The 17,679-nt window shown below is 44.7% G+C and overlaps 1 protein-coding gene across 4 annotated transcripts in view; it reads right to left on the bottom strand.

Annotated features, from left to right (window-relative positions):
* nrxn3b (neurexin 3b) overlaps positions 1-17,679 on the bottom strand; it is a 605,102-nt gene that overhangs the window by 342,873 nt on the left and 244,550 nt on the right. For all 4 annotated transcript variants that reach the window (XM_067384646.1, XM_067384647.1, XM_067384648.1 and 1 more), the window contains 2 exons: positions 3,405-3,608; positions 1,347-1,373 (listed from right to left, as the gene is read on the bottom strand). In XM_067384646.1, coding sequence (XP_067240747.1) covers positions 1,347-1,373; positions 3,405-3,608 — 231 coding nt within the window. The remainder of the gene's footprint in view (positions 1-1,346; positions 1,374-3,404; positions 3,609-17,679) is intronic.

Here is a 17,679-nt window from a genome sequence, read left to right as displayed (position 1 = left end):
TTTGATGCTCTGAGGCCACAATCCTTGGCACCCCTTGAGGAACACTATTTTGATTCAAACAGAACAAAAACTATCAAACTGTTGTTTAGTGGAGTGCTGCAATGACTGCCCGCATATTGCTTCCTTGATTCTGGAAGCATTTTTCAAATTTTCACAGAGAGAGAGAGAGAGAGAGTATAACTTGGCTGGTAGTAAAACACACAAAATTTAGTTAATGTCTAAATAATATATTTTAATAATAATAAACAATATAAAATAAACTTAAACCTTATTTATATAATTTCATTTAATTTGAATTTAATTTCTATATTGTAAGGTTTTAATCAAGTAGGATTAATACAAACAAGTTTGAAATAAATGTTAAAGCAGAAATAAGAAAGCTGCTCGCTACTCTTGATCTCTTGCATGCTCTCTCAGTCCTCTCTGAGTTGGATTTTGGGAAATAGCGCCTCAGTGAGTGGGAGCAGTTTCAGAAACACCTTAAGACACTAAAACTGAAATTTAAAATTTCAAGAAACTTTAAGCGTTGAAGCTGACTGAAGAAATTCAAATATAAGATAGTTTTATTTAGATTTATTTAACACTTTGCCATACTTCTATTAGTGTTAAATCATAGCTTTGATAACATTACAATTTATCTAAACTATGGTAATAAAGTGATAGATAATAAAGAATGACTAAGATTGAGTCCAAACATTTAAGTGGTAGGGTAGGTTAGCACCACTGTTTAAAACGTTTGCTAATACTTTATTTCATTAGCTTTCACACCAACAACGATAACTATTAAAATAACAGTACAAATATGGTCCTAAAATCATTCTAAATAAAATAGCAGACTTCACACCACAGCTATAACGCTAATGATATAGAGAAATATACACTGACAGCCAAACAGAATCCATTCGGATACAAAGGCTTGCACATTTAAAATGAAAATTTGGAAAATAATCGGCCAAACCCTTGGAACGAATGGTGAGAAGTACTAACAGAGATGAGATCATTATTCCAGACTAGCAAACAGTGTAACATAAAATTAGAGTATACTCAAAACATAGCATGCTGATTAAATCTGCTGGTTAAAGCCGTGTAAATGCAACAAGAACAGCTAAAATATGTTCAATGACATGTTGTACAGACTTTGAAACCGCAGCTTACGGTTCGTTGGTGTGAACGCAAATATAGTTATCATTATAGTCATCTTTATAGTTATCGTTATTGGTGTGAACGGACCTTAAGGACTGTGTTTCTTATAGCATTCATCTAAAAAAATAAATAAATAAATTAAAAATAAAAAATTCCAACAGGGTAAGAAAAGAGTATGTAGAACAAACTGAGTAAAGACTTACTGGTGTTACAGTTTATCCTGCCACAGTCTAGATGGGGAAGAACAAGTGACAGATGAAATCGCGTCCTTCAAGGATATAGCTGCAGACATCCAACAACAGAAAGACCACCTTCCGGGGACGAGCACATGAAGCAGCGGCCATTTTGGACTAATTTCCAAGAGCTGTTTGAGCATTCTGGATTTTTTTATATAACCCATTTTTGCCAATTTGATCCATGGTATCTATGTTAAATGTGTACATTTATATTATTTTTAAAATACTTTTCTCCTATACCAGTTTAACATGCAGACACAGCTATAAGTAAAGCATTCTTAAAGATGATTTCTACAAAAACATTTCGGCTATCTAAATATTGTTCTTTTTGTCTCCCATTTTGAGCATCCATATAGTAATCCATTTAAAATGGCTGCCTGCTCTAAGCCAAATGGATTCATCAACCTGGGTATTCTTTATCTTTCTTTTTGTTAATTATCATCCAAATTATTGGTAACAAACTGTAAGAATGTCACATATTTTTTTTTACAATAATTGAAACCGTTATCCGGGATGGAATCCATATGGCTATTTTTAATCATGTGCCGTCAACCGCAACAGAAAAGTGGGAGCAAACAGCCTCGGTCCAAAAAGCACCAGCGCCACACAAACTTGTAGCATGTTCTTCATAAAAAATAAATATATAAGTAAATAAATAACAGACAGTCATTTCAATTAGGACAACATACTAAACTAGTGCAAATGATACTGAATGTTCTGGTTGTGATTTAAGCTAAATGCATGAATGGAAAATGACAAATTTTAGCATTGAAACTGAAACTAATTGAATGAATCGAATTTACTATTAATTTTGATGTTGCAAAATATTTCAGACATGGATAATCTGGCCCTTTCTTGAGACATGGTGTGCAAACGGGTGGATGTTAGTAGAAATTACTGTGTGTGTGTGTGTGTGTGTGTGTGTGTGTGTGTGTGTGTGTGTGTGTGTGTGTGTGTGTGTGTGTTTTGTGCAGGTGTGCAGGCTGCAGGTGTGCTGGATGCTCTGGTCTCGGGCTGTTTGCTTACAGGGCCGCAGGCTAAAGGCCATTGAAGGGGTGAGTACCATCTTTAAACAAGGCATGATAAATGCTGTTAAGAACGTGGGATGGGAATGGGTACATATATTCCTGATAACATGACAAAAATTGTTATACATAAGATATGCATCTGTTAAAACCAACTTACCCTAAGAAAACAGCAGACACAAATATATAAAAGTATCACAAAGAGACAGTCCTGTCCAAAGCATATAATTTAGGGCTGGGTGATATACAGTATTTAAATACAGTATATATATATATATATATATATATATATATATATATATATATATATATATATATATATATATGCTATGGCTTTACAATGTTTTTTTTATTTGGTCATTCAATTTCTTGTCTGTGCCAACAGGCCAGCTTCGCATCCACTCCTTGTGTCAAGACTGAGATTTTAGAATTATAATATAATCTTCTCTTATATAAAGCTCAGTAGCAAAATTTAAAAAAGCAAAATACAATAATTTATTTTCGACCCCAATGCATATAGGTACATTTTGTTGTTTATTACGATGTATTGTTATAATGACAAATATATAGACAGACAGATAGAGTAGATAGAGTAATAGAGTGTAACTATACCACCCATTCCTAATATAAATGCTTTTATTACATGCAATTTTAAATAATCAAATTAGTCTGATTTTTAAACCATTATTTCTCCAATGCAAGTAAATCAATGAGCATGTGTGTAAGAATGACTGGCGCAGATGTGTTGCTTCGATCATGAGGTCAGAGGTTACGTGAGACAGTGATGAGAGAGCTTGTTTGTCCACATCACCCGCAGACAAAGCAAAAGAATGAAAAACAAACAGGAGCAATCCATGCAGATCAACAAAACAATAACAGTTTAGTTGTAGTGTTAGAGAGATGATAACATCCAGTAACTTGCAAATATAATAAATAACGGACGACTGAGGAAGAGAGAATGGTACAGAGAGAGAATGTCAAATATAGCAGTATACAATACCTAAATTGACGGTCAGTTTGACACGGCCGCTGTCCAGCTCTAGTCGTAGTGTGTCTGCAGACTCACGTGATGTGGCAGCCATCAACAGGCCAAAGGCACGCTGCGACATAAACCGCAGAGACACGTCCTCTGCTTCTGTATGTATTACCATTGGCATCACCACCTTCATATACATACTGCCATCATAGCTTAGGATAGACGCCTCTGTGGAGAAAACAGACACATAAAAATAATAATAAATAAAAATGAATGACCTCACAAAGAGTACTTTAACTGGACTTTATTCACAATTCACAAGTCAATTCAAACGTCTCAGGTTATGCATGTAACCATGGTTCCCTGAGAACAGGGAATGAGACGCTGCGTAAAACACGCTAGGGGAATGCCTCTGCGGCGTGAACCGGTGTCTGAAACACATATCCAATCTCGACACTATCATATTGACCGGCAACAGCCCATGACATCATCACAATGCAACCCGATAGTATATAAGGGGTGCCCAGATAACATGTCATCCACTTATCATCTGAAGGGACTGTCAGCAAGTGGGCACGATGCATGGCAAAGAGACACAGCATCTTGTTCCCTGTTCTCAGGGAACCATGGTTACAAGCGTAACCTGAGACATTCCCTTTCGAAAGGGAACTCAACGCTGCATAAAAATACGCTAGGGGAACGATATACCCACGCCGCCATGCTGAGGGGAGTGCATGCCAACGCAGTGGCAGTGACAACTGTCAGAATCCAGCAATTTCAAATGAAACGCCAGACCCACTCACCCTGCGGGTCACATCTGGGCTGTCAGTGACAGCGCTCCCAGCCATCAAAGCCTCAGCTATAGGCCTAAAAGGGGCCGCACAAAGGCCTGGAACCAACAGATCAGAAAGGGCACAAAGCATTCAGTGTGTGCTCTCACCAGACACATGGATTTTAAAAAGAGCACAAAGCACTCTGCGCATGCTCTTACCATACACATGGAATTAGAAACGGCAAAAGCACTCTTTTTACCATGGATACAGATTGTAGAAAGGGCATGAAGCACTCGGCGCATGCCCTCTTCTCCACAACATTTTACTTCATACAGAAGGGGTTTCTCTAAGGGAACGTGGGACCCCTAGCCAGTCACTTCTCAGGGGACACGGTCACCCTGAATACCGCCAGGGAGGCTGACCCTGTTACTAGCTGTACTAGTAACTTAATCTGCCTACCACCTGTCTGTATCTAAAGAAACAGAGTCTCCGATGCAGAAGTTACATGAACAGACATCCAGAAAGAGGGACTGCAAAAGGGCTGTAACCAACTCAGACTGGATCTTAGAGACGGGCATCCTGGAGAGCAGGACTCAGCAAAACGATATCGACCCTTGCAATCGAGGGGAGTATATCTGCTCAATCCTAGGATCTACAAAGCACCTATGTTTCAAGGTGCTAAGGTGGCCGTGCACTCTAAAAATTGGGGATCCCCGTGAGGGGAATGCTCGGCAGGGGGCTCGCCATAGAGAGGCCTGTTAAGGCCTACTATCTGAAAGCAAACCTATGCGCTTCTACCAGAGAACCCATACTGCTAGGAACTAGCCTCCAAGGTGGCCCACTAGGGCCAGCTACCTGGCAGCCAGTTCAACATGGCTAAATGCAGCAACATTGATGGAGCACATCTCCAAGGAGGACCGTCTAAGGCCAACAACCTGATAGCAAGACGTTGCTCTAAATACCCATAGGGGACTCGCCTGCTGGGGCCTGCTGAGGCCACAACTGCTGGTTTAGTCTACTTAACACTACTGGGGCAAACACTACTAGGGACTCACTCGCAAGAGGCCTGTTAAGGCCTGCTTGTCTAACAGCAAGTGTAGCTACCTGCTAAACAATCCCCAGGAGACTGGGGCTATCTAACCAGAGCCTGGCTACCTGCAAAATGCCTCTGCTAGTTGTCGCAAGACACAAAGTGCTGGTGACAACTCACAAGGAGGCCTACTAGGGCCAACTATTCAGAAGATGTCTTATTGCTACCACATCCACAATGATGAGGGCTCACCACAGAGAGGCCTGCTAAGGCCTACTATCTGATAAAATCTGGGCCGACTACTCCAGACGAACACCGGCGTCAGCTCATGGCAATGCTCGGGCTACAAGGGAGCGTACTAAATGATCAGCCTGAAATGAAGGTCAAATACTGCTCAACCTGAACGGTGAAGGGCAGACAAAAACCAGAGCTATAAGCAGAGGACTCATATAAAACCTTGTATTTAACAAGGGAGTACGGTTCACATGACCCTGAGAATGCTACAGGGTGAAGGCATACCATACCGACTCCAAACGCAAACAGTATCTGCGCTCAGCCCTAGGGGAATGGGGGCCTGTTTTCCAGAAACAGCCACACAAGATCAACCCAACGCTTGAATGGGCTTAGAAGAGTCAGGCAAGGGTCTAACAGTAACTAGCTTCTGAAAAGCAGGGCCAAAACAAAGAGCAAATATTTCTATTTGCAAAGAAAAAGACCTAAACCGCCTATTCTGCCTCTACACCAGATTGCATTAAAGAACCCCACTGCAGGAGAGGACGGGCCTTGGCCGAACAACTCTCACTGAGAGGAGGCCAGTGCTAGTGATGCACCAAAGGCAGAAATGCATAGCAGACTGCCCAAAAATTCCTAGGCACTAGGACACTAGGTCAGCTACCAAAGTGGCCCTAATGAGGGCCAGCCCAAAGCATAGATCTACCTGGCGCTCAACAGAGCAGCAGCCTCACAGAATAACTCTCAACAAGGAGAGGAGGCATAATCACTAGCTGAAACCGCTGAGGTGGCAGTTCAAAACTCCATTAAAACCTTATCTATCCTAGATAATGTAGGAGTGATGCTAACCAGGTAACAAATGTCAGGCGGCCCCGAGGGCCGACGCAGGACATTTAATCTATCTGAAGTCAAGCGCTTATCTCAGTACAAAAAAAAAAAAAAAATAGTTTGTAAAAAAAGGACACAAACTACTCTAATCTGAGGTGGCTAACAAGGTGGCCAGCAAAGGGCTAGCTTGCAACAGAGCAGCGGCTTCAGATCTACCCCAAAAATAATTAATTTGGAGAAAGCCAGCTTACTCCCCAAAGAGAACATAGCAGAGCCCATGTTATTTTTATTTATTTGCAACCGTCCCCAAAAAAATAAAAAAAAAATATATATATATATTAGGGCTGTCAATCGATTAAAAATTTTAATCTAATTAATTACATACTCTGTGATTAATTAATCTAAATTAATCGCATACATAATTTTTGCTGTGAAAGTATTAAATATTTCAATTCAGATGAATCAATGCAGGGTTTTTCCTGGGTCAAAAATGGTCTTCGGTGGTGACAGACATGGTCATCCACACAAACAGTAAAAAGTGCCCTACCCACGTGATCTGCGAGCCCGATACTGACAATAAAGTATCCGTCACTCTCACTGTAATTCTTTCTTGCCCTCTTTGCAAAAAAAATAAAATAAAAGTGATTTTATAGCTTTGTAAGAGAAGATGCTTTTTTTTTGCTAAACCTGAAAAGTATTAAAAAGTAGCATTTAGAAGTTATATTAACGAATAATATAATTTTCTACCATATACAATTGAATGCACCTAGCTAACAACAACTTGCTTTGTTCTGGTTTCACCTCACTCCAGTCTAAACTAACTGATTTTATAGGTAGGCCTAATTTACTACACATTGTCATTTAAATAACCTGAAAATATTGTGGATTATTAAGGCTAATTTTACTAACCACTCTTGCTAAATTGGGTAAGCACACTTATGTTCTCATTTCAGAGTTGTTCAAGTAAATGATTCATTACAGAACGTGTGGACAGATCAGTTGTTGTCATGAATCTGTTCAAATGAGTCATTAGGTCGCGAATTGGACATTAGCGGACGTTGACGCGTTGCGTGCGAATCGCGACTGTCATTAGGACATCGCAAAAGATTTGTCAACACGGAAAACACTTCACCACTGGATAGGATTTTCTTTTTGTCAGCTGCACGTGCAAGGGCGCCTGTCAGAGAAGATGAGGTGACGTTCTTTTGAGCACTATTCACTCCCAGCGGTTATTCAGGAAAAACATTCTCTGACTCCGAATGTGCCTCGTGAAACATGGATTCGGTCTAAAAAACTTTTACCATTGTGTCAGTTGATTTAGATATTATGTGTGAGGTAGAGAGAGTGCAAAGACAGTGCTAACTTTGAAGAAGAAGAGAGCTCGCGCGCACGAGGGAGGAGCTCTGCTTGTTCTGTCCATCAGTGCCGCAGTCATCTCCCTCCTTCATTTTACAATCGAATGGTGGCTAGACCGGCTCCAGGTTCAAAGGTCAATACGGAATGGATTAATCTGCGTTATTTTTTTTAACACGTTATTTTTTCTAAGATTAATTAATCGAAATGAATGCGTTATTTTGACAGCCCTAATATATATATATATATATATATAATATAATATATATATCCTACACAGGGAACAGTGGTCTAAAGAAATACATTAGTATTTCATATAGATACAAGACCTGGTAACTGTTCCACCTGCGGCCACAGGGTGACAACCATAGAAACATGGTGTCCTCCACCCTTACAAGCTTGGAAGGATCTTCTCACTGTCAAAGCCAAAGGCAACAGCCAGAGGCCTGAAGTAAGAGGCACCTGGGGTTGAAGAACAGAGCCTTCTGGTGGTTGCCTTTGGCTTTGACAGTGAGAAGATCCTTCCAAGCTTGGCCCTCGGGTCGAGATGGGCGAGGCCCAACCTGTCTGGTTGAGGACTCAGACCTAGCAGCATGCACGTCTTGAATGCCTCTGGTCTAAGTCACTGAGCAGTTCAGCCTGGTGCATCCGCCACACAGCCATTGTGTGCAGAGCAGCACCAGCTTGACCTGCTGCTGTGAATGCCCTGCCATCTAAGCGAGATAAGAGGCTTAGAAGGCAGAGTCTGAACTTTCAGTGTCAATGTCCGCTCCATTAATTATTATTTGCAAGAAAAGTCCTGACTAATAAAATGTATTACTATTATTGTTATTATTATTATTATTATTATCAGCCAGAAGCACTGACACATACCCATATTCCTTTCGCAAACCCTACACAGGCAACAGTGGTCTGAATTAAATTAGTATTTTAATAGTAACCAGACCTAAAACTAACCTAACTGACCTAACACCATGGAAAACGTGAAGGTCTTTCACCCTTATTAAGCCTAAAAAAGGGTTTCTTTTTTTGTTTTTAGGATTTGGGTTCTACCATACCGCCTCAACCTCAATATGCAGGTCAGGAAGGAATGAAAAGCTCACTTGAGCTGTAGGATTATGGCCAGAGAGAAACCGATCGTCATTCTTTGTGAATGCGCTCAGTCTCTCTCCTAATTTGCTGCCATGGCAACTGTAGTCTACTGGCAGCGCGTTCCGTTACGTGGGACCGGGTGACTGAGAGGATACAGTGAACTCCCTCTCTCTATCCTCCTCAGCCATCTCCTGCTCAGCTGGAAGTGCACTCGCAGCAGGACCTGAGGATGCAGAAGACAACACATCTTCTCCCAGCAGCTCACTCTCACGAGCCGCCAAACAGCGTGAGCGGTCATGCCCTCTCAAACTGTCCGCCGAGCTTCATCTGCGAGCCCTGTGATCTGAGTCTCCGCCCTGCCTCAGCACGAGTGGGACCGAACCACCAAGACCAGATGCTGAACTCTCTTTCCTCGGGAAGAGACCCAGAGAACAACGGAGCATTCTTAAAGGAACGCACTCACAGTTTTCATAGGCAGCTCCCTCGAGAACTTACCATGCATGCTCTTCCCCAGACAGAGAACGCACAGCTCTTGTGTGTGTGATCTAGTGTCAGATAGCAAGGACATGGATCCACAGACTTAATAATCCTCTCTGTGCATTTCATTTGACCAGATAGTGCTTCACATAAGACAGTCCCTGAAGACGATTAGAGGATGACATGTTATCTGGGCACCCCTTATATACTATCAGGTCGAATTGTGATGATATCATGGGCTGTCGCCGGTTCACGCGGAGGCATTCCTCTAGCGTGTTTTACGCAGCGTTGAGTTCCCTTTCGAAAGGGAACAATGCTTTTCTATGAAGTCTTTCACACTCGAGTTCAAAATATCAAATTCCAATTGATTTGATTTGATTTGAATGATTTGTTGTTTACACCAACTTGGTGTACAAACGTTTTGATGTGAAAACATGCTTATCAATGTGTTTCATTGTATGTAGTTGCATCAGAAAATGCGTGAAAAGGCCTTTACACAATTTTGAAACAAGCGATATAATTTATAAATGGTGGCAACACTTTTTTTTTCAAAAAAAGAAAAAGAAAAAAAAGACTCCTTGCTACCAAGTTAAACCTGTCCTCTGTCTGTCGTTCCGTGACAAGCAACACACACTGGCCCAATGAGCTGCAGCTATATTTATTGTTTATTATTTATTATTGTTTAATAAAACAACATATTGAAATACATTTTTTTGTAAATTCTCTTACATATTCATAAATTATTTTGATTTGACATGAGTAAAAGTTATTTTTATTCTTGTGCTTTGATTCTTACCCTTGAAATCCGTGTAAATGCCTTACACATGCACATGCAATTCTTAACACACACATGCACATACACACAAACATACACAATAACCCCTCCAATCTTCATTTACTAGTGCTGTAGTGGAATAAATATACTGCATAATTTGAAATATCTTCTTTTTCCTGATATTCCTACCTGCCACAGTATAAAAACTACAGATAGATCTCTTAATGAAACACTGACACCTCTAATCCACAATCTATTGTATTCTAATCTTGTTTATTTTTTTATTTTTTTTTTTACTATCTGTTCTATCACACAAAGTATCTCCTCAGACCACAGAGTCGCTCCACAAACACTCAAGGGACATTTTTAACAGTCTCTCATTTTCAACCCTATAACCGGACAAAACGCTACAGCACAGAGCTGAGAATGGATTCAGGGAAAATGGATTAAAAACGGCAACCAGCCGTGAAATACCTACCTTGAGTTTTAGTGGTGAAGAAAGAAGAATGGGCCTTTGGCTGAAAAAGGAACTGAATGCCTTTGTGTAATGATGGAGGAGTCTGCATTTAACGCATGAGTCATTGTGCGGAAAATAATGTGCATAACACATTTGTACAGCTGTCATGTAATATGTGATAGGACGCCTTAAACAACATCAGTCAGGCTGGCGGCGCAACAAGGAGATGGACGTGACATTATCAATATTAAAACATCAGTTCTTTAGGCTACATGTGTTCATCTGCTAAACCTTTTATTCTTCCGTGGAAAAAAAAGAAAGTCAATAATGTTTTGTACCCCACTGGTTCCCTTTCGTGGGAACTATCGACGCTACGTCGGATGACGTGATGGGAACCCTCTGTATTTTTGTGTTCGTGAAGCACCTCTGTATCCAACCAATGAAAAGACGCGACGTCAGAGGCGGGTGACGTCACGGATCAGGAAGCTATAAAGCACACCTGAACACAAAGCACGCCAGCTTCTGTTGTCTTCAGCAAGCGTTCTCTGTATCTTGTCTGTCTTATTTATTGTTGTCTGTCTGATATATATATATACATATTCACACAGTGATCTCTTCGTCCGAGGACAAGAGTTTCAAAGCACAAAAATAAGACAAAAAGCATTATGGCGGAAAAGCAGCAACAGTTTAAAAAGTGTACTCCTCCTTGTCCACGCTACATAGTGACAGGAGATTCACACGACATGTGTGTGAAATGCCTGGGGGTTGAGCATGCACAGGCGGCTCTCGAGGGAGCCGTCTGTGTACACTGCGATCAGCTCACCCTCAGAGTGCTGCGATCTCGCCGGGCGCTCTTTGAGGAGGGCGCCGAGGCGAGTGTTCCCCGCGGGTCTGGTCCCGCTGTTGCCGAGGCACAGCGAAGGCTGCACTCGTGGGGTTCACAGATGGATCTAGCAGAGGGGGAAGAGACGGGCACTGCCCTATCGCTTCCCTTACCTGCTAGACCCAGTGTCTCTTCTTTGGTGGCGGAAGCACGCGTAGCGGTTTCTTCCGCCCGAAGAGAGGCACCGATGCTTAACATATCTTCCTCCGAGGAGGTTGATGTGGAGAGCGTCGATGAGGAACCGCCATCCTCATCCCCTGCTTATGAGGAGCTATTAGAGGTAGTGACCAGGGCAGTAGAAAAGTTAAAAATCGACTGGCCCGCGGAAAAAGCTGAAAATAAACCAAAAAGTAAGCTTGATGAAAGGTTTCTTCCCGCGCGGTCACTACCTCAGCGCCGGGGTCTGCCGTTTTTCCCGACCTCCACACCGAGGTGTCGAGGTCGTGGAAGAGGCCAGTACAATACAGACTGTACAGCCCGCAGACGTCACTATATAGCAATATAGTTGGGCTGAAACGTCACGGCTATGGGGCGATGCCTCGGGTCGAGGAGACGCTCGCGAGCCATCTCTCACCCGAGCCCACATCGTCCCTTAAGACCCCGACGCTGCCCACCAAGCCCCTAAAGACAACTTCCAGCTTGGTGGGCAAGGCTTATTCGGCGGCAGGTCAGGCGGCGGCATGCCTTCATACCATGTCTATCTTACAGGCATACCAAGCCGACCTGCTGGGGGAAATTGATGACACTGGGGAAGCGTCCTTTGAGGCTATTCACGAGCTCAGAAAGGCAACAGATTTAGCTCTCCGGGCCACCAAGGAGACGGCCAAATCCATCGGCCGCTCTATGGCAGCCCTGGTGGCCACGGAGAGGCATCTCTGGCTCAACCTCTCAGACATCAAGGAGAGAGATAAAAATGTTCTCATGGACGCGCCGCTGTCTCCTGATGGCCTGTTCGGCGACGCAGTGTCAACTGTCGTCGACAGGTTTCAGGAGACACGAAAGCAGACAGCGGCATTTTCTAAAATTATTCCCCGCCGCTCTCATCCCCCCGAGGCTGCTGGGCGGGAGCAGCCTCGGCCGACAGCCAGCTCCTCAGCACACAGGGTGCAACAAAGAGCCAGTGTCGCCTCCCGCGCTCCCCCACAAAGATTTGGGGGGCCGGGGCGGGTGGCACAGGCGAAGCCTTCCGGAGGTAGGACGGATCTGAGGACCGTCATTATCTCCCGGAAGGCTTCAAAGAAGAGGTCCTGACCTTTATAGTGCAGGATCTCTCGAGGGATTCGGATATCGGGTCCCTCCCGGTGCCCTCAGGGGACCGTCCTGTCAACCCTGCCACCCAGCGTGCTTCAGGGCACAGCGGTCTCCGCCGATCCTCCGAGGAGGGTTGGCCAGCACGTGATTCGCCTGTCTGCCGGTGCGCCGCGTCAGATGGACGAGCCAAGTGCTCAAAAAACACCAGAGACCAGTCTCGAGAGACTGGTTCCCTTAGTAGAATATTTGGAAGAGTGGAAAAATCTCCCGAATGTTTCGAAGTGGGTGCTGCTCATGGTAGAACAGGGCTACAGAATTCAGTTCGGTTCACGACCGCCCAAGTTCAATGGGGTGCTTCCTACGGTGGTAACCCCAGAGCAGTCTCTGGTGATGGAGCAAGAAGTAAAGACGCTTTTGCAAAAAGGGGCTATAGAAAGGGTTTCCCCTCCCAGCAAAATGTCGGGCTTTTACAGCCGCTACTTCATTGTTCCGAAGAAGGATGGAGGGTTGCGTCCGATCATAGATTTACGTGTGTTAAATCGATCAGTAAGGAAGTTGAAGTTAAAAATGCTTACACTCAGACAGATCATCCCTCAGATCAGGTCCGAGGACTGGTTTGTAGCGATAGATCTGAAAGACGCATACTTTCATGTATCCATCCATCCTTCACACAGGAAGTTCCTCAGGTTTGCTTTCGGGGGCGAAGCTTACCAATACAGGGTTCTTCCGTTCGGCCTATCCCTCTCACCCCGCACGTTCACGAAGTGCGTGGATGCAGCGCTGGCTCCGCTGAGACTCCAGGGCATCCGCGTGCTGAACTATATCGATGATTGGTTGATACTAGCTCAAACAGAACAATTGGCAGTTCAACATCGAGATGTTGTTCTGTCGCACATGAAAAGGCTTGGGCTGAGGCTCAACGCCAAAAAGAGTGTGCTGGTCCCAAGTCAGGTTGCAAACTATTTAGGTGTAATCTGGGATTCCACCACGATGCAGGCGCAGTTGTCTCCTGCTCGTGTGAGTTCCATTCTCGGGGCCGTGAAAGGGGTGAAATTAGGCCAGTCACTCACTGTAAAACAGTGTCAGAGACTGTTGGGTCTGATGGCAGCTGCGTCCAACGTCATTACTTTTGGCCTCCTGCACATGAGACCCTTACAGTGGTGGCTCAGGACCAAGGGGTTTTCCCCGAGGGGAAATCCTTTTCGCATGATCAAAGTCACGCGGCGATGCCTTCGTGCTCTGGTCATGTGGAAGAAGCCTTGGTTCCTAACCCAGGGACCCGTGCTGGGGACTTCTGGTCGTCGTGTAATGCTTACGACAGATGCTTCCCTCACGGGCTGGGGGGCGATCATGAGTGGTCGCTCGGCTCAGGGTCTTTGGGAGGACCATCAGCTCTCCTGGCACATAAATCGGCTGGAGATGATGGCGGTGCTTCTTGCACTGAAACACTTCCTCCCCGACCTGAGAGACCATCATGTGCTGGTCCGAACGGACAACACTACGGTGGTCTCGTATATCAACCATCAGGGGGTTTGCGGTCTCGCCCATTATCAAAGTTGGCCAGTCGCATCCTCCTCTGGTCCCAGGGAAAGCTCCTCTCGCTGAGAGCAGCCTACATCCCCGGGCGGTTGAATGTGGGAGCGGACGCCCTGTCGAGGCAGGGCGCGAGATCGGGGGAATGGAAACTCCACACCAAGGTGGTGAAGTTAATATGGAAAACTTTCGGTCGAGCTCAAGTCGATCTTTTTGCCACAGAGGAGTCAGCTCAGTGTCCTCTGTGGTACTCACTTCAACACCCAGCACCTCTAGGGCTGGATGCCATGCTACAGACGTGGCCGAGGCTACGTCTGTATGCATTTCCCCCAGTCTCAATGCTCCCGGGAGTTCTGGAAAAGGTTCGCCAGGAGAAGGTCGACCTAATATTGGTGGCCCCTTACTGGCCGACCAGAATATGGTTTTCGGACATAATGTCTCTTCTGCACGGCTCTCCCTTAGAGCTTCCCCTCAGGCAGGATCTCCTGTCTCAAGTGGGCGGCACGATTCTCCATCCCCGCCCAGAAATGTGGAAACTGTGGGCCTGGCCCCTGAGGGGGCAAGGCTCATAGGATCTGGTCTCCCAACTGAGGTTGTGGAGACCATCCTTCATTCCAGAGCTCCCTCCACGAGGAAGTTGTACTTATACAAATGGAAATTGTTCTCTGTGTGGTGTGAACAACATAATTTGGACCCGGTCCATTCTTCAGTCTCAGACGTGCTTCGGTTCCTTCAGGAAAAGTTCTCGGAAGGTTTAACCCCTTCCACGCTGAAAGTATATGTGGCCGCTATTTCGGCTCATCATATTCCTGTAGGGGGCTCCTCGCTGGGTCGAGACCCTCTAGTAGTACGCTTCCTCCGTGGTGCACTCAGGTTGAGGCCTGTGGTGCGCACAAAGACCCCGACCTGGGACCTCACTATTGTGCTCCAAGGGCTGGCTGAGGCTCCCTTCGAGCCAATAGAGGAGGTGTCAGACAAATTCCTGACACTTAAAACTATCTTTCTCTTGGCCGTCTCTTCTTTGAAGAGAATTGGTGATTTACAAGCGCTGTCAATAGCTCCATCTTGTCTTGAGTTTGCGCCTGGTATGGTGAAAGCCTTTTTGCATACCAGGCCGGGCTATGTTCCAAAGGTTCCGACGAGGGTCCCAGGCCCCATTGTACTTGAGGCTTTCTGCCCGCCTCCTTTTGCAAACTTGGATCAGGAAAGGAAGAATCTGCTTTGCCCTGTAAGAGCATTAGATGCGTATGTCCACAGAGCTGCCCTGTGGAGAAAAACAGAACAATTGTTTGTGTGTTATGGGTCCCCTAAGAAGGGGGGCCCAGCATCTAAACAGCGGATGAGCAAGTGGGTGGTCGAGGCCATCTCACTTGCATATGAGACGGTGGGGCGCCCGTGTCCTTTGATGGTGCGGGCTCACTCCACGAGAGGTATGGCCGCGTCCAGAGCTCTTCTATCTGGTGTCTCTATGGACGACATTTGTGGTGCGGCTGGATGGTCATCCCAGCACACCTTTATCAGATTTTACAATCTTCACCTTAATATCACTCCGGGGGCCAGGGTGCTACAAGATAGCAGCCAGACACTTGGAGAGACGGCGTAGTTGGGATTGCGTTCCCATCACGTCATCCGACGTAGCGTCGATAGTTCCCATGAAAGGGAACGTCTCGGGTTACGAGTGTAACCCTTGTTCCCTGAGTAAGGGAACGAGACGCTACGTCACGTGGCCGTATCTCCTGCATACCTGGTGCGCTTGCTTCAGACAACCTACAGAAGCTGGCGTGCTTTGTGTTCAGGTGTGCTTTATAGCTTCCTGATCCGTGACGTCACCCGCCTCTGACGTCGCGTCTTTTCATTGGTTGGATACAGAGGTGCTTCACGAACACAAAAATACAGAGGGTTCCCATCACGTCATCCGACGTAGCGTCTCGTTCCCTTACTCAGGGAACAAGGGTTACACTCGTAACCCGAGACGTTTTCTTTTGTGTTTCACAGAAGAAAATAATACAGGTTTAAAAATAAGTAAATGATGACAGAATTTCCATTTTTGGCTGAACTGAAAGGTGTAAAGCAGTATGATTTCTGCAGCACTAGTGTCAACACCACAGAATTGCAAAACTATTGTTACTATTATTATGCAATGTCCCTTCTTGGCATCCTGGAATGGGTAGCATGTAAAAGTCAACAGTTCATTGTTCTGGAGTTCACACAGTTGCTGCAGATTTCTGAATCTCCTGTTCCATCACATTTCAAAGGTGCTCTATTGGATTGAAATCTGGTTGCTACGGAGGCCATTTGAGCATAGTGAACTCATTGTCATGTTCAAGAAACCAGTGTAAGATGATTTGAGCTTTGTGACATGGCACGATAATCTTCTGGAAGTAGCCATCAGAAGATGGGTACACTGTGGTCAGACAAAGGGATGGACATGCTCAGCAACAATACTCAGATAGACTGTGGCATTTACACCACCAACAACAGCCTGAACCATTGATACAGGGCAGAATGGATTCATGGATTCAGGTTGATTACACCAAATTCTGACCCTTCGATCTGAATGTTGCAGCAGAATTTGTGACTCATCAGTAATGTTTTTCCAATCTTATATCGTCCAATTTTGCCTAACGAATTGTAGCCTCAGTTTCCTGTTCTTAAGTGACAGAAGTGGCGCTCTGTGTGGTCTTCTGCTGCTGTAGCCCATCTGCATTCAGAGATGCTTTTCTGCAGACCTCGGTTTTAACAAGTGGTTATTTGAGTTACTGTTGCCTTTCAGCTCAAACTAGTCTTGCCATTTTCCTCTGACCTCTGACATCAACAAGGCATTTTTGCCCACAGAACTGCCGCTCACTGGATATTTACACTTTTTCAAACTTTTCTCTGTAAACCCCAGAGATGATTGTGCGTGAAAATCCCAGTAGATCAGCAGTTTCCTAAAAAGTCAGACCAGCTCATCTGGCACCAACAATCATGCAATGTTCAAAGTCACTTAAATCACCCTTCTTCCCCATTCTGATGCTCAGTTTGAACTTAACCAGGGGTGCTTCTCAATCAGCTCCCTAGTTTAGAAGTCAGGGCATTGATCAGGGAGTTGGCCATTTTAAGGGCTGTCTCAATTGCAGAATCCTTCCAGGGCTAGGGCTGTCAAAAAAAAAAAAAAAAATTGAATTTCGAATATTCGTCGAATTAAAAAAAAAAAGGGCACATTCGAATGTAAAACCCGTGCATTCGAATTTTTGCAGTGTCAAGAGGAGTGCAAGCCATGATGACGTAACTGACGCGGCTTGTTTATGTTATCCAGTACAGCGTGGTGCAGGGTGCATTAATGTGATAAATATAATGGAGGAGTCAAAAAGTGAGTGCACTGATGTTGACGCAAGAAAAAAAGACTGCTCTGTCTGCTATGGCCAACCAGTTCGACGGCATATGCAGTCACACCCTAAGCAGTGCTGAAGAAGGCATCAGGCCTTTGGAGCAGATGGATATGTATGAAAGAGAAGTACGCTACCCGCTGACGAAAACCCTCTCAGTTGGTGGCTAAAACCGTATGTTTGTTTCCACATATTGCGCAGCTGGCAAAGACATTTGACCATACCTGCCACATCGGTCAGGGGTGCGT

This window comes from Chanodichthys erythropterus, chromosome 4, assembly GCF_024489055.1.
Source record: "Chanodichthys erythropterus isolate Z2021 chromosome 4, ASM2448905v1, whole genome shotgun sequence".
NCBI classification, from domain to species: domain Eukaryota; kingdom Metazoa; phylum Chordata; class Actinopteri; order Cypriniformes; family Xenocyprididae; genus Chanodichthys; species Chanodichthys erythropterus.
This window is presented reverse-complemented; position numbering and strand designations above follow the sequence as displayed.